Raw genomic sequence first — 22,131 nt, 5'->3', positions numbered from 1 at the left:
AACACCCTCAGCAATTTTCAGGTGGGGGAAAGTTTGGGACCGACGGCTTTCATTGATTAATCAATTGAAGGGGGTAATTTAAAGGGTATGAATGAATGTTAATCAATCAATTGAAATTTAGCCAAAGAGCTGCTCAATTAAATACAGAAAGAGTTGCCAGAACTCACCATGAACTCTTCCCTTTTTCTCTTATCATGGCAATGGTGCCTAGCTGAGAGCTGCTGGAACTGAGTTCCAGCTGCAAAAAGCCCCGCTGAAAGGTGATATATAAATAGAGTAAATAGCTAAGGCTGTGACCTTAACCTCACGTGCCCATGACCCTAATCCTAACCACCACTGAATTCAATAAGACTGACTTCTGAGTCGACATGGTTGGAATTGTGCTGTAACTGTATTTTTATTGCATGATAAAGCGAGAAGATATGTGCATTCACAACTTAGTAACTTCTTACTTGTACCTCCTTCTCTAACAACCAATTGTAATTATTCCTCCTCTGTGCCTAGTGATGCCATGACATGATAAGCTTATGTGGGGTAAATGTCTGAGCAAGAGAAACAGGAATTGCAAAATGAAGTAGCTTTTTTCTCGGGGAGCAGGGCAGAAGTGGTTAGAGCTCTTAAACTGCTCAGTGGATCTTCATGTTTAGAAACAGCAAATGCGTCTGAATACTAGCTGTTGAAGAAGACATCATTCTGGGACTAGATAGATCCAATTCAACGGAGCTTTCCCTACAGCCAATAAGTAGCCATATTTAAACATTGGATATTTTTCCCCCTGTGCAGATACTATGCTTCTTCATTTCCAGCAAATTAAATGAGGCAGGTGTTTTTTAATCTGAACATCAAAAATGTTACTGAGTTCATGCACATATTTCTGCCCCGAATAAATCATTGCTTTCTAATGATTTTAGTCTATTACTTATCAAATCCCAAACTGTATAACTTCAGAGAATTCGACACTGTTTTCCATGCTTCCATTCTTGGAAGGGTTTTTTCCAGCTAAGCTCTGCCTTTAACAGCACAATCTTTTGTGTGTCCACTCAGAAGTAACTCCCATCGATTTCCCAAGTAAATGTGTACACTATTCAGCATGTAGCCTAAATGAGACAGACAGGTAGACATCTGTAGAAATGACCACACACATCTATGCATATCTTTTCTTCAGCAGCAGTGGCACCACAAAGTTATGCAAATCTGATAAGAGCAAAGCAAATGTTTCATAAAACCAATGACTGTTTAAATGGTGGGACTAAATTGTTTGTATATAAATATTACCTTTTATCTTCCATTTGAGTTTTATGTAGGATGAACACATTACTTTAATGACCTGCGTTTAGAGAGGAAGAGAGAGGGGCAGTCTCACTCCAAAATCCTCAGCAGCCAGATGGCTGCCTTGTCTTCCATGAGATTAAAAGATGTTTCTCATTGGCAGACCCTGCTTCTGAAGCAAATTAATATAGCCAACTAAACTGCCTGTGGTTTGCTCTTTTTCGCGTGTGGAATAAAATTTCAAAAGAACTTCTGAAAGCAATTTTTGTCACAGGTTCTGTGAGCAGATTGCTCTCCAGGTACAGCATGCTGGTTTTAAACATTCAGTAATTAATGGAAAGTATTTCGTGTTAATTGACTGCTTCAGGAAAGGGAAGTATAATGGCTCCTTATTAATCATGGAAAGAGACATACAGCACAGAGGCACCGCAATTATTGCACTAACGGTTGAGAAATGTTAATTAATGAAAAGAACAATGATGTAAGAAATTAGCTACATAATGCTTCCTGCTGGTACAGATTTGCACTTTAAATGCGTTTTTTTTTTTTTAAGCACAGCAACCACTGGATGTTGCCTTAAATAGCAAAATCTCTCTAACCCTTTCTGTAGTGCTCTAAAATGTCAAGCATATTTCAGCTCATGAGCAACTAAGTTTGGAAAAAAAACAACCCCGCAGTTTTTGTGATAAAGCATTTCAGGAGTGCTGCTCAAGAATGGAGCAAGGCTTTTTGTAAATGCATAGACTGATTTCGTTCAGAGAAAAGCAATTAACATATGTTATTGTTGCTCTTATTTTGGTTATTTATACCCCACAAGACCTTGTCAAAATAAAAAGCCTTCACCTTGCTTCCTAAAGACCAGCAGAGAGCCCCATGGGCTTAATAGAGGACAGCTTTGCACAAACAGAGCCACTACTGAAAAAGGTCCTGCTCTTAGTGGGTTAATTGTATTTATCACATTCATCCCACCTTTCCTCCAAGGAGCTCAAGGTACTGCAATGCTTCTCCTCACAACAAACTTGTGAGGTAGACTAGGCTGAGAGACAGTGACTGGCCCAGGGTCAGCCAGAGGGCTTCAATACTGAGTGCATGTAACTCTAATCTCAGACATAGAAGGCTCCCAAAACATAGCCTTACCTGGAAATGTTCGTGCACAGGAACACTCAAAATAGAGTTCTCTAAGGTACCATTGACCCAAGATGCTTAGGGCCTTAATAGTCAACATTAATGCCTAGAAACCAAGGGCCAGATTAAGAACGGTGACAGCAGATTGGTGTGTTTTAAGATGGATCTGTCCCAACCAAGTGTGAAGGGAGAGGGGTGAGTGTCCCTTTCAATAGCAAAAGGGTGAAGAATGAGAATTCTTGAAACTGCCTGCAGCTTACATTGCTTTCGATTACCACCATCACCACCCTGGTGCTTCTCAATCCATGTAGGCAAACAAGGACCCCTACTCTCCCCTGTGTAAGACTCTGTGTACACATCACAGTTTATTCTGGCTCCAGCCCACTTCTGCCAGGTGTTTGACAATGAGTACACAGAGTAGGACCCTGGCAGAGACACATGCCCAACTGGCATGTTCTCTCCCTCCTGGTCGTTTGTTCAGGAGCTTCAAAAGCTTTCTTCAGCCCAAACATCACAGCAACCAATGCCAACAGACATCAGCACACTTAGGGATCCGCAGAGTCTTCGCAGCTTGCGTGACAGACCTCAGCAACTCAGCATTTTGGCTAATCTACTTTATTTACGTATAAACACACACGAAGCATTGCAACATGGCTCTCTCTCTCTCTAGCATCAGACAGCATAAAGAAAAAACAAAGGACAACAGTCCCACTTCACGGAACACAGTAACACAAACATCCTGTCTCCGTCACTTCCCATTTTGTGGAGTCAAAATATACACCGTCATGTAATAGACAAAAATCCCATGACTACAATCATGGAGCAGGAATTCTAACACACAGGATGTTAGCCACAATCCATGCGTATCCCACTATTTCTTGAGAAATGCTTCTGCTTCGTATGTTTTCCCTCAGTCCAGCTTGCATCCAATATGAAACACCCGCTGTGATTAAGCTGAGATGCATATCTTTCAGTCTTCTTGCGTGTGCACGGAGGGCATCTTCGCTGAATAGGAGTCCAGGGGGTGGGGCTACAATTTTCAGCCCGAGAGCCACATCTCTCATGGGCAACCTTTCTTGGGGCCACATGCCAGCAGTAGGCTAAATTCCAGCCATGGAAAAACCACATACTTCTACATGCACCCACAAACATCTCTTTTTGTCCTCCCTCCAGGAAAGCAAGTGAGATAATCACAGTTCAAATGTGGTTTCAGCCAGGTTAAAGAATACTGGGAGGGTTTGGAGCAGTACTGGTGAGGTTTGTGGCCTGGGGACAGCCGTCTATGGCTTTTGGAGAGTCCCCAAAGGTAAACTAGAGAAGCCTGTTTGTTCCGTATACCTCCGCTGCCAGAGGCAGTCTGCTTCTTCAAAACAGTTGCTGGAAACTGCAGGAGGAGAGTGCTGTTGCCTTCAGCTCCTGCTCATGGGCTTCCCATAGGCATCTGGTTGGCCAATGCCACTTGGCTGGTCCAGCAGACTCTCCTTATGTTCTTATGGACAGGTAAGGTTCTCATTCCTGAGCTAGGGAATTCTGAATTTCTGGCCTGCATCAAGGTCCACCATCTGTCACAAAAATTACAGTTGGAATCAGCTGGAGACGCCTGATATTTCTCCCGAGGATAAAAAGGCAAATGAAAAAGGGTGCTCTCTTGTATCTTATTTTGTCACCTGCCAAACCTCTTTCTCACTGCCGAATTCCTCTTGCAGGTGGAACGTCCTCGGCTTACAAGGTGCTCTCCTCAGCTACTTCATCGAGCCTGTGTACCTGCATAGCATTATTGTGGGGAGCCTCTCTCACACCGGACACCTTTCACGGGTAATGAGCCATAGACTAGAAGATGTCGGTCAACTGCCAGCCTCATACCGGCGCAATCAGCTGCTCCTGAGTGGTAAGGACACCCTTGTTTGGAAGCATGAACCGCCTGCTTCCCCATTGATGGTGCTGTTGGGCTCCTACACGGAACATAACCAAGTGTCCCTTCACAGCTTGGGATACTTGCTTTCTTCTCACTTTCCTTTGATGCTACTGATGATTAGACATTTTACCACACTAAGAGCGCAGCCCAAAAGTAGGTCCTACTGCTGAGGTCCCCAACTTAGAGGCTGTGGACCCCCCCACAGCACCCTCGGCGCCTGCCAAGGTCCCCTGCCCCTCCCAATTTTTTGATGTTTGGTGGGGAGGGGTCACATTTTGAGGGGAGCCCTGTTTATTTGGCCTCCGTTGGGGGGAGTTGTCTGTTTGGAGGGTGATGGTCATCACCTGGATGTATGTGAAATGGGTATTTTGTGGTGTTAACCCTGGTTTCTTAGCTTTCCAAATGTGCCCCCATATCCAAAAGGGTTGGGGAACCCAGTTCTACCGTGTTGAATGGGTCTTACTCCCAGGAAAGTGTATATAGGATTGCAATACTAACTGAAATAGATTCTTCTTACCTCTCTGCCTCCATTCCTGTTGGCTGTCCTCCACCACAAATAATTCCTGTCCCAATAATTTTTACTGTGATATATTTATAAGCCAGGGCAGAAGCTATAGCACTCACTTTTCTTAAACTGATCACCATGATCAAGGGCATCGCTCCATACCCCTTGGTAATACTAGCAGGATTTCTGCTGGATCCAGTTGTCAAGGAGCAGAGGATCATATTTGGTTGTACCACAATGTAGCAAAGCACATTATATAAAGAAAACTTCCACAAGTCCAAAGTCAGATGGTGATGGCTTATTCTGTGACCGAATCCTACTAGACTTCTTAAAAATGGCTTGCACCATTGAGCATGATTAAACCCATCTCTGGCTGACCTGAAAGGCCATATAGTTGGAAGCAATCATTATCCAGTACAGCAATCTTTCCATTATACTTGGCCCTTTAGTATGTATATCACCACTCATCCAGATACTTTAAAGCCATAGCATAAGTGTTAAAACCAAACTAGAGCCTTGAGTCATAAAATTTACTTAAGAACAGATTTAAACCTATTCCCCATTCAGTGGTGTGCTAAAGCACATCAGCTGAACGAACTAAGCTAAGTACCAGGGAAGAGAATTACTGAAACTGGGAATCCATTTGCAAAAAGACAGGGTGCGAAGCAAACGAAGAATCTTCATGCAAATGCCCAACAGGTAAGGGTAGATTTATGGGTGTTTCACTTGGGAGGCTAGATTATACCCCAAACTGGGCTGCCACTGAAAACTGCAGCCCTGTGTTGAGTTTCCTGTTTTCACATGGCATAACATCATCATGTTAGGTGTTCCCTCCCTCTATACACCATTGGTTGCCTCTGCCAAGGGCTGGGAAACACACAACATCATGATGTCCTGGCAGCAGACCTAAACAGGTCAGAGGAGTTGAACAACGAATAGTTTTATTAAAGAACTGTGTTCCAGAGGTCTTCTCCTCTTTAGCCAACTTCTCCCTCTGTTTCTAGCCTTATCTACAGGTTAGAAGATATTTTGGACCATCTGTAAGACTTCCTGCTGATCGGAAGACCTCCAACTACTACTATAATTTCCACTGTTATTTTAATTGTGAGGTGATTCGCTGTATTTAGCTTTCATAACAGACCTCTGAGGCAGTCTTTTTATGGTTCCCATTTAAGAAATGAGGAACTGAGGCCTAGAGACAGTGATTGCCCAAGGCCAAAATGTATCCTCATGTCAGATTTGATATAATGAGACCATTGTACAGGTCCCAGATTCAAAGCCAATGCTTCCCTGTTGGAGTAGGATTAGAGGAAGTTACTATAGCACAGGGTTGGTGCTTTCCTACAGCACTAATGCATACCGTCCAACTATTTAAGATAAAAAAATGGGACGTGTGAGCCACATTGCGATCTTGTCCCCCAAAAAAGTGCTTTCTGGGGGGTAAGATCATGGCACAAGAGATCGCAGGACCAAAAATGGCCACCACAATCTCACACAAAAAAATAGGTTTTCCCATTTTTCCCTGGGACACATAGCGGGTATGCTAATGTTTCCAAATTCCTTGCATCTCCTTCCACAAGTTTTCTTAGAGAAAAGACAGGGGATTAGATTCTCACAGTCTCCATTCCTAAATCAGCAAATATTGATGCTTGAATTTTAGCTTCCACAAGTTTCTGTTACTCTTTGTTTTCCATCAGAAGTGATTCTCTATATTGACAGTAGTTATCTGGGGACAGTGTGCAATTTGCTTTTGTATTCTGCGTTCATTGTCAATGCATGTATGCAAAGCTGTTAATTTGACTGAATGCTTTGCTTTCCTCTGGTCATTAGGGCTGCTGCGTCTATGTTTGTTCTTCTACCTGTGGCTTAATTCCAGGCAGACCTTATCTTAGCAAGTGCTGTCATATTCTGGCATTCCATCTGCTAAGCTTTTAGGTGATAGCTTGACAGAGACTGGCGCATTAGTGTCAAGTCATACATTCAGATCTGCTTGCAATAGACTCAACACGGAAATATTTAAATAGCACGACAGTGTCAGCACACACATTTATATTACTATATCTCTGGTAGTTTTTGTCTTTAAAAGAAAAAGCGGGGAGGAGATACAAACTGATCGGTTATCCTGGTGAAAGAATCGAAATTGCTATTAGAGTGACATAAATGTGATTAAAAGCCCTGTGTGAGATGATAACTCAATTATGTTTCCATCCAAACTCATCTGTATATACTAGTTTAGGGTACTGCCACTTAGCCAGGCAAATGGATGTTACTTATGACAGCAAGCCAAGAAATGTGAAGGATCTTAAACAGCTGTCAATGAATTTTACTTGGGCATTTCCAATTGACTCTGAGGGGGGGGGGGTAATGAAGGGAATTACTGCAGGGTAATTTACTGAGATGAACTGGCCTAACATAATCATTGACACTTATATAACCTGTATCAGCTTTCCCTAACCTGGTACATTCTAAATATTTAGGACTGCAACTCTCATCAGCTTCCCAGGCATAATCCAAAATATTCAGAGGACACCAGGTAAGGGAGGCTGATCCATATTGTATTATACTTGTGACAGTGAGGTTTCTGGTACTGTTTTCTGAACTGGCATGTTGGCGCATAAAAATAAATTATTAAAGAAACAAGTGATTCCCCTCCCCCTTTTGATCCTTAAAAAAAATCCAGTTTTGAATTAAAAAAATAATCACCTGGTTTAAAATGAATTTAATAGAAACACATGCATTAAAACCATTAAAACCTACGCTTTGGTTTCTGAAAAAAACCGAATCATGGTCATCATCTGTCAAACACACTGAGCTTTTCTGTGTAAAACAAACACACGCACACACATGCACACGGGGAGGTGGTGGGAGATGTGATTTCAGATGCTGTGTGTTATAAATGAGCCAGGGACCAGCGTAGGAGATGCCATATTGCATCTCACCAGGATTATCTACAGAGCCCATATGTGCGATCTTATACTCCCTATTATATGCCCTCCAAGTCGCTGAGCTCTGCACTGTGTTCAGCTGTCAAATGATGAACATTAATGACTTTACCAACTCAGCAGCATGAACATTTACTTCCCATTTCACGGAGGAACGCTATTTTCATGCACAGGAAACACCAGCACCTTCCTTCCTTCTCATAATAATAATAAGAAGAAAAGTCTCTGGATTCCTGCAGCACAATCAGACGCTTGCTTTTCTGCAACATGCACCCCACTTCATTGAGGATTGCAGGAGTCTCGGGACCAAACTAAATATTATGTGGGAAAGCTATGTCATCAAATCTCCTGATTATGTTTTTTTAATTGTAGTAATGTTCACCCCCAACCGCTTGCCCCTCCCGTCTCCTGTCTCTGCTCTCCGGCCAGACTAGGACGCCCAGGGCAAGGTTGGCGGGCTAATTACTTTTTCCAAAACAGAACAAACACGACCCGGTAGGGCTGCCACCACTCCCTCTTGTCCAGGGGACCCAGAATCACAACCCAGGGAGAAGGCTGTGACCCGTTTAACCTGGCTGTCCCCCTGTTCCGCAAGCTGCATCCACAGACTTGCAGGCAGTTCTACGGTAGAGTGTAACCAAGCGTAAGGCTAGGACTTAGCTATTCCCTCCGGAAAGGCACACAAACTAAAACAGTTTCATTCTTAAAAGATTTATTTTAAAAATAACATAAAAACATGCTAGAGTAGCAGGCACTCTTTTGAACGTTACAGATAAGAAAATAACAAAGGTACATAGTATAACTAGCTATACATACTCACAAGCTCTAACACACAATAGGATAGCTGAAATCTTTAGGACTCTGCAAGTTGAAGGCTTTTGAAGATCTCCATTTCAAAGGACGAAACGACGGCTATTAGGATGGAACAATAGAGCCGGGCATCTTTGCAAATTGCAGAGCGATGGCATAGTCCGAAAGCAAAGAGCAAAGATCAAGACAATTCCCTGATCTTTTATTCACAGTTCGCACTTAGCGTCGTAACTTTCAAGCCAATCATAAGACTCAAATTATTTTTTAATACACCAATGACCGGCTTGCTGGTCAATCAATTTACTTCTTGACAGCTGGGCCAATTTGAAATCCAAACTTTAAATCAAAGGGGTTCCTCCCTTCCGTGGAAATTAGCCAGAGACACATCCCCAAGCAATTCAAGGACAGATAGCATCACTGAGGGGGGGATGTTTACACCCTCAAACTCAGGTGTTAGATCTTTTCATTAAATCAAGGCTTCCTTGGTTCCAATAAAGCTTTCAGCTAAGGAGCCATCTAGTCTAGAGTTTAAAGATACACAACTTCTTTCCCAGGGTCCTTGTGGCTGATGAAACTCCCACAAGGCTTCACTCCTCTTACTTGACCAAAGAATAATTTTCTAACTAAGACTAACTTTACTACATTAATTAAAAAAAAATTGCCTAAAAGTGCCTGCAGGTGGGTTGGGTGGAATTGGATCAGGGCCATGATTCTGGGAAATGGTAGGTTTACCTTTCGCATCGACACATCCCTCATACCAGAGTTTCTAGGGGGTTTTGAATGTTTTATTTAGTTTTTCAATTTCATTGTTCTGTATGGGACAATGACAATAAAGATATCGTATATAAAGATATCGTATATCGTATCGTATTGTATACACACTATTTCCTTGACGGAAATCAAGTAAGAAGGCAGTGCTCTCTTTGCTGTACAGGGAACAGCCCTCTGTTTGAAGATGGCCTCTATCCGAAGGGCTGTTTAAAAAGGAGGAGACCAAAGAAGGGAGAACAGCAGGGGTCCTGAAATTCCCCATCAATAACATCTGGGCCACAGGGATTCATTCACAAGCGACCTGGCCATGGTCCTCCCTAGTATGCTGAGACGTACCGCATCCCTATTTAAATTATAGTAATCATGTGTAAACATGCATATGTAGATTTACATCAGCATACGCCAGTTTTATACAGATCAGTGTCCGATCTTTTTTGGGCTTAAGTCAACCTTCCCCCTCCCCCCTCTAAAAGTGGCTAAGAGCAGAAAAAGCAAGTGCAACAGATGCCTCCTTCCCCACACTCCTGCCCCACAACTTAGTGCCTAACAACTTTAAGAGAAAGCATACAAGTGATGCTAAGGAAAGGGAATGGGGGGGGGGAGTAGAACCTCCCCAGTGCCGCGGCACTGATCCAGTTCTACATTTGACAGAGGTGGTACTGATGCTAAAAAAAAACCACCAGAACTTTCCTCTAAGGCAGGCATGGCCAAACTTGGCCCTCCAGCTGTTTTGGGACTACAGTTCCCATCATCCCTGACCACTGGTCCTGTTAGCTAGGGATGATGGGAGTTCTAGTCCCAAAAAGCTGGAGGGCCATGCCTGCTCTAAGGCCAGCTAATGAGTTTGTAGCTATCATTACAGATTGTCAGCTGAGCTGCCAAGCCGCTATCTCACCTGATCTGAGTAACCTTATTTGTGCCCCACAATATTACCTAGTCCTAATTAGCCTGTTTTGTAGCTGCCATCTTCCAGCACTGACAAGAGCATGCTCTTTGGGCCTCCCCCTGCCGTGCAGTAGACATAGTCCTCCTGGATCATGGGATGAGATTCTCTCTCATGTACCTGTAGTACTAATGAAGTTAACAAAATTAGATGGCGGGGATGAAGGAAGATGTGCAATTGTTTTTGTTTAGGAAGATCTACAATAATTAGGGAGCTATTCTCTTCCATTGTTCACTATGTTCAGGAATATCTCAGATTTTAACTTTGTTTTTATTCTGTTTTTACCCTTGGAAAAGTTTTGATTTTCAGTAGTTCCCCCGCCCCCGCCCCCCTTCTAAATCTAATGGCTTCTCAAAATCGCCCAGCAACGTACACACACACACACACCCTCATTTGGGGGAAGGGCTGTATGAATCTGACTTATAGCAGATTTACATTATTTTGAAACTTACCTTCTGCATAGTAGTGACATTCTTCTGTGAAGCCATTCAGAACAGAAGTTTTCATGCTAATCTATTTCCAGGTCTCCCAAAGATAACCATGGTTAACATTGACTGGAGTCCTTCTTAACCCTGGTTTCAAATCCTGGTTAGTGTTTTAACTCTAGTTAGCATTAGGGCAGATGTAATACTACAGGCAAAAGTACACATGATGATGGCAGACCTATTCCTTTAAATGCACCTCTGCCTCAATCCCATATAAAGCACGATGAGAGCTAGTGCGGTTTGAAGCAGCAAATGGGTATGTGGGCGATAGGGATGGGCAAATCTGTCCATTTCAGTTTTTCATTTTTCAGATCTCCGCATTTCCACATTGGTATGCAATTTTTTAAAAAAAACTCCTGAAAATTCACCAGCATTTTGTGTGGCTTTTTTTTCTAAATGTACATGTATAGTTTGCACATTTTTGCAAAGCAATTTTCTCCAATATAATGCATTTCTGCAAGTTATTCTCATGAATATATGCATTTTAATGCACGCTTTGCCCTATTATGTGCATTATTTGTACACACTGCATGGCTGGAGAACTGCACTGCAGAATTCGGAGGAGTTCAAATTTCAAAAGCTGGCTGTGTTTCAGTTTGCCTGTTGTTTCAAGGTGTGAGAATTAGGTCGGTTCACCTTTAAATGCAACTGAATGAAACTTCTCCCCCATCCCTAATGGGCAAGAGAGTCCTCTTTCCTCCACTCTCTCACTACCTTTCTCCCACAGCCCCCTTCCCATCACTTTTGTTAGAGTCAGGTTTATTTCTGCTTTGAGGGGATGGTCTGGGAGGAACAAGAAAGCAGTCTTTTATCTACTCCTGGACAGTCTCTTTTTTTTTTCCTTTCTAAATCTAAAGACCGGGTGCTAAAAACAACAACAGAATCTTCTATTATGTTTTAATTCATAAGCTGCTTTACCAAAAACAGTTGTGCTCAAAACACCTTGAAACACATACACACACATACAACAACAACAACAATTCTGACCTATAAGATTTGGCAGATTTAAGCCAATCCCGTCAAAATATGAGAATAGTTTATGTGTAAAAAAAAGAAAGTTCCATTTCCTATCTTCCAGGAGGAGCAAGGTAGGGGCTATTGATCTTAATGCTTTGATGTTTTCTGCTTCCCCTTCGACAGGAGTGAGCAACGCCAAGATGCGGCAGTCAGGGAAATCACCTGGTTTCAGTGTGAATTGGATAGCGGGCACTACAGACCTCGAGCTTATTAATGCAACAACAGGAAAAAGGAACTGCGGGAGTCCTTCACGACTCTGCAAGCACCTGTTTTACACTCGATGGGCAAAGCTTTATGGAAAGGTAAGCCCCCCCCCCCCGCCTTGGCAAAAGCAAACCTATGTGTCCATCACAATATAGCATTCCCAGCCATCTCCCTGGCCTTGAATCATCAGCAAAGCACCATTTCCTACAGCAGACTCTGTACTCGGATATCGATCATAGTCCAAAACACATGTGGTGCCCAGCAAGTGTGCGGGGCAGAGAATCTCTGTGTGTTTGTGTGTGTGTGTGTGTGTGTGTGTGTAAGAAAAGAAAAAGAAAGAAAGAAAGAGAGAGAGAGAGAGAGAGAGAGAGAGAGAGAGAGGAAGGTGTTTATATATACAGTGGTACCTCTGGTTGCGAATGGGATCCTTTCCGGAGGCCCATTCGCAACATGAGCAGAACGCAACCTGCGTCTGCGCATGCGCGGGTTGCGATTCGCCGCTTCTGCGCATGCGCGTGACATCATTTTGAGCATCTGTGCATGCGCAGTACCCTTTCCGGTACTTCCGGGTCATCACGGGATGCAACCTGAAAACGCTCAACCTGAAGCAAACGTAACATGAGGTATGACTGTACATACAAGTGGAGGATATGATCCAGGCTAATAACCACCAACACGTGTATTTTTAAGTAGAATGCAACATGCACACTTGAAAGGCAGTAGCACATATTGAACTTAGCTTATCTGAGTGCCAAAAAAAAAAGTATTTTGGAGAAGTAATAAAAATCCAGAATATGCAATAATCTAGTGATCTGGAGGAGCCCTAACACACTTCCAGGGTTTCTGAGGCATTAAAAAACATAAGAAGAGTTCTGTTGGATCAAGTCAAAGGTTCATCTAGTCAGGTATCTTATTTCCAGTCACAGCCAGGGAGATGCTTCTGGGAAGCCAATAAGCAGGGCATGAGGGCAATAGCCTTCTCCCATTGTTGCTCTCCAGCAAATAGTACTTGGTGGCATTGTCGCCTTTGGACTAAATAGCTCATTGGTAGACCGATCCTCCTGGCATGCATTTGCCTAACTCTTTCTTTAAAGCCATGAAAACCAGTGCCATAAATTAATTACACACTGGTCCTGCTATTCAAACACTCATTATAAAACACAATAATTCACTTACCCAACACACCACCAGTTCAGATATCCAAACAGCTGGACCTGCATGCAGTACTGTAAACAAATAAGCAGTCTTAAGCACGCCTTACTTTTTGTGTTTTCCTGGTCCACGGCATGTTTGTCAGAAAACATGGTGGGTGGTGGAGACAGGGGCGTAGATCAGACAAATAAGAGCATTCTTTCTCTTCCTTGTTTGCCTTTCACAAGGTTCCAGAGGGTTTCCCCTGGCTTTTTTCACTATTTGGGGATCAAAAGCCTGTGCTTGGGAACACGTTAGAAATATTCCCATAGGAATTGATGGAAAATGCCAACAACAACAACAACAATTGTACCCTGCCCATCTGACTGGGTAGTCCCAGCCACTCTGGACGGCTTCCAACACATATAAAACATCAAACATTAAAAACTTCCCTATACAAGGCTGCCTTCAGATGCCTTCAAAAAGTTGTATAGTTACTCATCTCCTTGACATCTGCTGGAGGGGGGTGGGTGTTGTTGTACAAACACTCGCCTAACAGACCATTTCCTGAGAACGCATTGTGTTCCCATAGCAGGGCCTGCCTGCGCATGGTAGTTGAGGAAAGTAGTATGTACTTTTTGCCTTCTCCCAATCAACTTCCTGAAATGATGTGAGCCCTTGAAGATCTGCGTTGGCATAGGACTTTTGGCAGTAAGAGAGTGTGTGTTCCAAGTAGACATGCTCAAGGGCAGAATACAATTTGCAAATATTGTGCCCGATTTGAATAGGATACATTTATTGGTGACATCAGAGAAAAGCGAAGTGGTAAATAATTTACCCCATTCGCCTTTGACATGTCATATATATATTAAAAGCATTTCTATCCTGCTTCATGATTAAACCATCTCTAAGCAATATACAAAAATACTGTGTTTTATTGCTTTTATGCTATGGCATAAAAACAGAGATGCAATATAAAAACTAGTAAAACACTATTATAAAAAAAAAAACACAGATCAAAACAGGAATTCAATAATAACCACGTCTATTCTTATGGGACAGGAGTTTGGATCAAGTTTGCTTCATTTATGGCAGAGGGAAAGGGCATTCTGTAGTGCTGTTGCAATGGTGGAAAATGCCCCTTTGTACACAGGCTCATATTCCAGAGTAGTGGGAGCAGAATCCCACAGAAAATGCTAATTCACTCTCCGGATTGAACTTTCACCAGGTCTACGGCTCTCCCAAGACTTCTGATTCCTTTCCCAAAACATCAAATTCTCTCACTCTTGGCTTGGTTGCGCTATGTCTTTTGACAGGTCAGGAAGGAGGCGATTGATTTAATCCTCCTGCAAAACAAAAAGTTCTTTCTCTCTGGGCACCCAGGTGCGCTTGGGGTGATTATTGGACTGAGGATGTGTGTCTTTGTCTCTTAAGATGGTTTCTGGCAGGCAAACTCAGGGCTGGTGAGCATTTCAGAACATTCAGATGCCATTCTCCCGCTCAACAAGACAGCCTCTCAGCTGTGGGCAAATCCCAGATGCTCGATTACAGCCCTCTCTTAGGCATGTTTCACAGTATCTCTTATTATAACAGATTGGAAGGAAGGGAGCCGATTTTTCCTTGCATTTTCTCTCAGACTGGCCTGCCTGAAGCCTTGAATGACTCAGAGAGGCTTTCCTTTTTTCCTTACTTTTCAGAGCTTGTGTAGAAGGCTATTTATTTATTTATTTTTAAAAAATAATTATCACCTCCAACTATAAAACCATATAAACATTTTAAAAAGAGAGAGAGAGAGAGAGAGAGAGAGAGAGAGAGTAGAATACATTAATAACTATTTTAGGCTGTGCACATTCTAACCTGTTACAAAAAGGTAGTTTTTCTCAATCCAGAACAGTTCATGTTCATCCTCAACATGCTGCTTTCAATCTAGAATGAGTCTAGATCCTGCTGCCCTCAAGGGTGAGTGTGGTTAGTTTGATATGCATTTGAAAACCCTCCTCTTGACTAGGGAATCCTTCTCCTCCCAGCCCATACCCCAGGTGAATGAAGAGCGAAGTGGTGATCTTGGTATACACTCAACTACAAAGTCCACCAACCTGGGTGGCTTTAAAGGAGAATTAGACAAATATTGGAGGGTAGGGCTATCAGTGGCTATTGGCCATGACAGCTGTATTCTCCTTCCATTGTCAGAGGCATTATGCCTCTGAAAGCCAGTGGCTGAGAATCACAGGCAGGGAGAGCTGCACTCGGGTCATTCCTGTGGCATCTGGCTGGCTGTGCTTAGAGCATAATGCTGGATTAGATGAGCCTCTGGCCTGACCCAACAGTTCTCCTCTTCTGTTCTTATTGCTCATGGTGTAAGTGGGGCCGCATTGACTGCTGGAAGGGCTTTTGAGCAGCAGGAGCTATGCCCACAGCAGCCAACTCCTGTGCAGACACATAATTAATTGGATCAGAATCAGAACTTCGGCCTTTAAGTCTCAATTTTTGTATTCAAAGAAATGTTTCAGTCTCCACGGTTGTCCCACTAAATGTTGGGATTTCAAATATAGCAAAAGGGAGCTGACGAGACATTATAGGAATGTCGGGTTTATGAATCTGGGCTGCACGTTTTGAATCTGTATTTCCCCCCAAAGACAGTAGGGGCTGAGGCCTATGCATGAGCCCCAGGGCTTTGGGAAATGGTTGGCTCTTAAATGCATAGTCAAAGTTCATATTGTGGGGACTTCTGCTTCAGTGAATACCCAGGATGATTTGGGAGTTATTAAAAATCAGTAACACATCTTTCTTCAAATCTGGATGAAACATTTTGACTTGAATCATATTTGTAGGTGTCGGGGAAGATGAATGGCACCAAATAAATCCACAAGATTCTCAATTTTGCTCTCCTTTCAAACTCCCAACCAAAATGTTTGGGATATACGCACACTAACAAGAGTTTGGCCATCAAAATCCCTTCCCAGAAGCTAAGGGAGACCCATTCAGAAGGAACAAAACAATGCACAGCGGGGGGGAGGGGTTGCATTCTTTGTACTTTATTTAGTAAGACCTTCCGCCACAAAAAGAGGAAAGCAAAAAAAACCCAAAAACCTGGTATAATTTATAGTCTCTGCACCACAGTTCACACTTCCAAGTAGTGTGTAAACTAGGTTTTTGATCTCCAAAATCCTGCTTCCCACTCAGGACAGTGTTTTTTGTAGGTTGTTGGCACTAAGCCTGCATGACGGAATCGATATCATGTCCAGTTTTTGGTTCTCAACCCTTTCCATTGTTACTTGAAACCAACACGTAAAATCTTAAGCACAATTTGTTTGTAGCTTACGGAACCATTTTGTACAGCTGCTGTTCATTCATTTGCATTTTGGGTTGTTTTGGTTTGTTGTTTTTTCCCTTTGCACTCCCACCCCCACCCTATCCCATCTCTCTTACAGCTGAGCACACAGATATTAAGCCATGGAGATCTGCCCTCTGTGTACAGCGAGGCCAAACTGCTGGCGCACACATACCAGTCTGTCAAGCAGCAGCTGTTTAAAGCATTTCAGAAAGCCGGTCTGGGCACCTGGGTGAAAAAGCCCCCGGAGCAAGATCAGTTCCCGCTAACTGTGTGAATCATTTGGCACTTCTGTGCCGTGACCCCATCAAGCTGACTGAAGATGGAGAGAAGGGCAGGAGAGGACCGCAGGAGCTGGCTGCGTGACGGATGCTATCCCAGACTTACCTCCGGTAGAAGCATCTCAATTTGGAAATCCTAACAATGCATTAAGTATAAGATTACGTTCTGATTAATGCACTGAATTTGACTTTAGGAAACTGCTTTTGCATACCCTTCTTCCCTTCTCAAGGATGTACAAAGCCCAGGTTACAAAAATGACCTTCACTGTTTGTTCCTTGTTTCGTAGCACATTACAGATCACTGTAATTATCCAACTGGCACCTGCATTTCGGGCAACAGCAGGTCCCGCTTCTAGCTAAAAGAAAAAAGAAAAACCCTGCCGTGTTCCCCTTCATCGTTAGTGCAATAATTAACATTGGAGAATGAGAGGTTTTTCTAGGTAGTAAACACATGCAGGTAACTTTTAGAATCAGGACGCCACAGAAGGTCACCGTTTGCACTGAAACACAAGAGGAAAGCCCTCTCTCTGTGTTTGTGTGTGTGAGTGTGTGTGTGTGTATTTGTGTCTAAAGGGTTGGGATAATTCAAACAGATAAAAATACAACAAATATTATGCCCCTGCATCTATGAACATAGGCTTGAAAGTGTGATCAGTGTCCACTAACATCTTAAAACCCAGCAGAGATGGGCAGAGTCATCTGTTATCAGGGAAAGGGGCTTCTGCTGGCCTGAACAGCAGCTCTGATCACCTTTCCAAGACACCGAATAAAGTATGCCAAAAACAAGCAAACAAGCCTAGCAGTCCCTTTCTGCTGGATGAAACTGTAGCATCTGCACAGACACAATTTCATGGAGGACAACATCCTGTGAACCAAACTCTCAGAAACACCCATAGCTCCCCAGTTCCCATAATTGCGCTGGCTGAAAAAAAAGAGACACCAGTGGTTCTTTCTCCATGTGAATAAAGACCAAGTGCGTCACATGAAGTTATTTTGCAACATGTGAAATAGTCGCATAAGTCAGGACACACTCGTTTCTGTAAATGTGCAAACTGGTCCCTAATTTGCCAGTACAGCAGTCCTCTGATACATGAGAAATGTTATTTAGGATGCCCAAATAGAAACATTATAGAAAATCTAAGCAACTCCAGAATTAACCTCTACCCCAATTGTAGTATTGTTTTTGGGTTTTGTTTTGTTTGTTTTTTTTGTCTTTGCAAATGACAGGATTTGCGGGTATACCACCACTGTTTTGTTTTTAACCTTGTGGTTTTCATGAAATGTGTATATATTTAACAAGCTGCTACTTAACTGTGACCTGTCTTAGTGTCCTTTCTTAGAGCTATCCAATACTTTTCAAACACAAGCACATAGCTCATTCTCACTGCCCTCCCCCACTGAATTTCCTTTATTCTATACTTTCTTCCTTTTCGCCGGTAAAACTAGCCATATTCAGTAAATACATTAATGCATCGATGCCCAGGCAATAGTAATAGCTACACCATTTTGATGAAATTTTTATTTTTTAGATTATAAATTACAAGATGTATCTATAGTGTCTTGTACAAATGATATGATTGTGATAAACTATAGTTTTTAAAATTTAAAAATAAAAAGAACTCTTCCCCTTATAGAAATGTTTTCAAAAAAAAATAATACATTCCATATTAACTACCAAAAAAAATTCCTTAGAGTAGAAATAGTAGAAGATCTGAATTGCTTTAATGAGTTAGGAATGGATACTAATGATATTTTAGGATAGAAAGTGCTCCATTTCTAAAATAAGACGTAACAGGCCTTAAGCCTTTCAAAAAGTTGTTAATTTGGTCTGGAAAGCATTTTGCCCTTAATCCTAGATTTGTGGGGTGCAGTAGGGAAAGAGAGATTTGGGTCAGAATCCAGAGAAAATGGTTACCTGGGTCTTTCCCCCCTTTTTTTTGAAGATGGGGACAGCATTTGCCCACCTCCAGTCTGCAGGGACCTTTTCTGTTTTCCTAGAATTCTCAAAATTCTCAGAGACTATGGAATGAATGGAATTTCTCCAATGACCTGTGTCCTATGCAGCCTGACCTTATGCATGTTTGCTAGGAAGTAAACCCCATTGACCAGTGGTACTTTACTCCAAAGTGAATGTGTAGAGGATTGAAGTCTGAACCCCACTGAATTGCAATAGGACTTTTGCGTCATTGAGGGCCTGTACATATTTGGGGAAATCACATGGTTAGGAAAGCATGTGGCTATCACATGTTTGAATGCTCCCACTCATTCCCCCCCCCAAAAAAAAGCAAAAAAAAACCCACCTTGCACATTCAAACCATACTAATTTTCTATGCAGGGAAATTAAAAAGTAAATGGGAAAAAGCAGAGCTGGGACCAGGTTTCCGGGAGCTCCTGGACACAGCATTACTCCCCCTTCTCTTTCCTCATCAAACTGCACACCGCTCAGCTCAAATCCCCTATTGTGAGAGAAAAACAATACAAAATACTGGATTTTTGAAATTCCCAGGCAGAAATTAACCTATTTTCTATCTCTGAACTTCAAAGGATTTGTGATGCTTTGCCATTCTAATGATACGTGGATCTTGTGAATAGTCTCTCATAGCCTGGGATGCCACATGTTCAACACAGTGCACAAGCCACTGAGAAATAAATGTCAATCTTGCCTGTTTTGTTCTTTCATCCACTTTAGTTTTCACACACACAAAGTGTGTGGAGGGTGTAGAGCCCATCTTTTCCTGACATTTACAGAGAACATCTGGGGGTGGGGAGGGAGTTTATTTGAAGTCCTAGCATATTACATTTCTCCATCAAGGTTTTCTACTCAGAACGTGCCCATCTGTGCTGAGATATGAGCAGGCACTCAAGTCTTGACCTTACAAGGCCGTAATAACTCTGTGGCACTGTTCTATCAAAGCAGCAAGTCAAACCAAGAACAGGAAAAAAGATTAAAGGATTCTCTCTGCTATTTTTTTAAAAACATGAAATTCAATTTCTCTCCCCAAAAAAGACATTCACAATACAATAATTTGGCTCCAGCTCACCTATTAAGAAAGGGTACTTAAGTGTAGAAAAATGGCACACTGAGGAAACTTTCATCACAGGGCTCACATGCTGATGGAATGAAAAGTTTCACATAAACACAAACACAGTGGGACGCACTGACCTGCCTCAGTCCATCAAAAACCCTCATAAAATTTTCAAAAAAGTTAAGTCACCATTGATGTGTAGTGCAGAATAAACATTCATCAAAGGAATAGATTTGATGCTGTTATTACTGTTACATGTATGCCCATTCCTTTCCTCCAAGGAGATCAAGGTTCTGCATACATGGTTCTTCCTCTCCTCCTTTTGTTCTCACAACAACCCTGTGAGGTAGATAGGCAGAGAGCTAGGCTCAAGGTCACCCAGTGAGTTTCGTGACTGAGAGGGGATTTGACTCCTGATAACACCGGCTCTCTTAGTATGATAAACATGGAGCCTGTGGTGTAAGGTTCAAACAGGGGCCTTTTAAAGAACAGCCTGTATGCCAAACAGGATTGATATACTACTTAATCACCCAAATCTCTTGGCATAACATATACATTAAAAATACAGATAAAATCATATTAGTCTCGACATGTGGTGTCACTGTAAGGCATTACAAAAAGACAACTTCCCAAATTAAAGAGATAAACATAAGACCTTCCAAGCAACAATTATGGTGAGGAGAAAGAATATACAAAAATGAAAGAAAAATCCTTCAGATTTGAACACTAAGCAAAGCAGAGAGTAAAGGAAAAATAGAACAGTGTCATTAAGACATACAAAGGGAGATTTCATTGCACTCTCTTATGCCTTAACAGATCATTGTAACAAAGGGAAGTGGGGGAGAAAATAAAATATAAAGGGCTGTTTTTTTCCCTAAAAGGGTTTTCCAGCAAGAAGAAAGATCTGAAGTGATTTACTCCCCCACTCTTTATAAAGAACCCAAAGCTATTCCCCACACAGGCCAGCATATTGAAGGGCATTATAGAAGTACTTAGTAGGTAGCGCAAAATAATTAAATATAAAGAAGTTGGAACTCTGCACATGCTTGACCGCATACATGACAGTCCCATGATTGGCACAGCACAGCAAACTAAGCAGAATTCTAAACCCACTTCCTTTCCTTGCCCTTACCTTCGTAAAAGGTAGCTTTCATCCAGCACCTCGCCCATACAATGGGACTTTCTGTTATAATGTGAATTTTGGCGAGTGCAAAGGGAACTATATCGTATGAGGCCTGAAGAAAATCAGAGCTCTCAAATGTTTATCGGACTACAGCAAACCTCTATGAAAAGTAGAGGTTTGAAGCAGCCTCCGGATTTCTGCAGCACAGCCCCTGGCCCCAATTGGCCACCTACAAAAATGCCCCATATAATATGCCCTGAAAAATATTTGTGGTGTTTTCCGAGTTTACTCACCCTTTGTGTTAATCTCCCACCCACCCACTCCTGGGATCTTCTCTGGGCAGTGCAGCCCAATACTGCAGAAATAAGCAAATTGCCAAACCATCTCTTGTCGTTGAAGGCAAGGCAAAAGAAACAAACAAGAAATGTGGCAAAACTCTGTGGGCTATGTTTGATAACTCTATTGAAAGCCCTGGAAGATTCTTTTTGTTTGACTCCACGGCCCCCCAAGTTTGATTCCCCCGTGCGATGCTCTGTTGACGCATTCTGACAAAACCTATCACTCAGCACCCCCTCTGCATTTCCTGAAGCAAGGGAGAATGACTCGTGAGGATATTCTAAAGGGAAGACAATGTACATATGCGAGCATGAGTGAATGGCAATACTGTACGAATGGATGTACATTTGTAAGATTTGTACAAACAGAATTAAATCTGAATTTACAGATGTGAATTTGCTGCTAAGTTCTGTAAATTGCACTTCAGTGATACCTGATAAGTGAATGTTTCTGTTATAAGTGAATAAAACGCCGAGGAAAAGATATGCTCTCTCTCTCGTTGAACTTTCTTCATTCTGCCCAAAAACTAAGAGGATTTTACTCCAGGTCAGACACAAACTCAGCTTGGTGCCACCACACCCCACAAAAAAAGACAGACACACCCAGGCCAAGCAGAGTGGAACAAAACCCCAGACAAGATGCAACATTCTGCTGCTACTTGATCATTCATTCCAAGTGGCACCAGCTGAACAGCTGCAAGTGGGCACCATGCCCAGCAGAACTCGCTTAGATTTCTTGTGCAGGTCATCTTATCTTTTTAATAATATTTGTATCACTGAGGGACTCCTGTGACATTTCACAATGATGTCATTTCCAAGTTCAAACTGATGGCAACTGGGGTGGGAACCAAGGTTCATGGTAAAATTCAAAAACTTCTTTTGGTATATTTTATAAATTTAATAGTGGGGAGGATACTG

The 22,131-nt window shown here is 42.3% G+C and overlaps 1 protein-coding gene across 9 annotated transcripts in view; it reads left to right on the top strand.

The window, feature by feature from the left end:
* The window catches only part of ADARB2 (adenosine deaminase RNA specific B2 (inactive)), a 387,063-nt gene extending 365,366 nt beyond the window's left edge, over positions 1 to 21,697 (top strand). For all 9 annotated transcript variants that reach the window (XM_079946714.1, XM_079946710.1, XM_079946707.1 and 6 more), the window contains 3 exons: positions 4,101 to 4,282; positions 11,906 to 12,084; positions 16,549 to 21,697. In XM_079946714.1, coding sequence (XP_079802840.1) covers positions 4,101 to 4,282; positions 11,906 to 12,084; positions 16,549 to 16,725 — 538 coding nt within the window. In that variant the 3' untranslated portion in view covers positions 16,726 to 21,697. The remainder of the gene's footprint in view (positions 1 to 4,100; positions 4,283 to 11,905; positions 12,085 to 16,548) is intronic.
* Positions 21,698 to 22,131: the final 434 nt, after the last annotated feature.

This window comes from Podarcis cretensis, assembly GCF_951804945.1.
Source record: "Podarcis cretensis genome assembly, chromosome: 12".
Lineage (NCBI taxonomy): Eukaryota > Metazoa > Chordata > Lepidosauria > Squamata > Lacertidae > Podarcis > Podarcis cretensis.
This window is presented reverse-complemented; position numbering and strand designations above follow the sequence as displayed.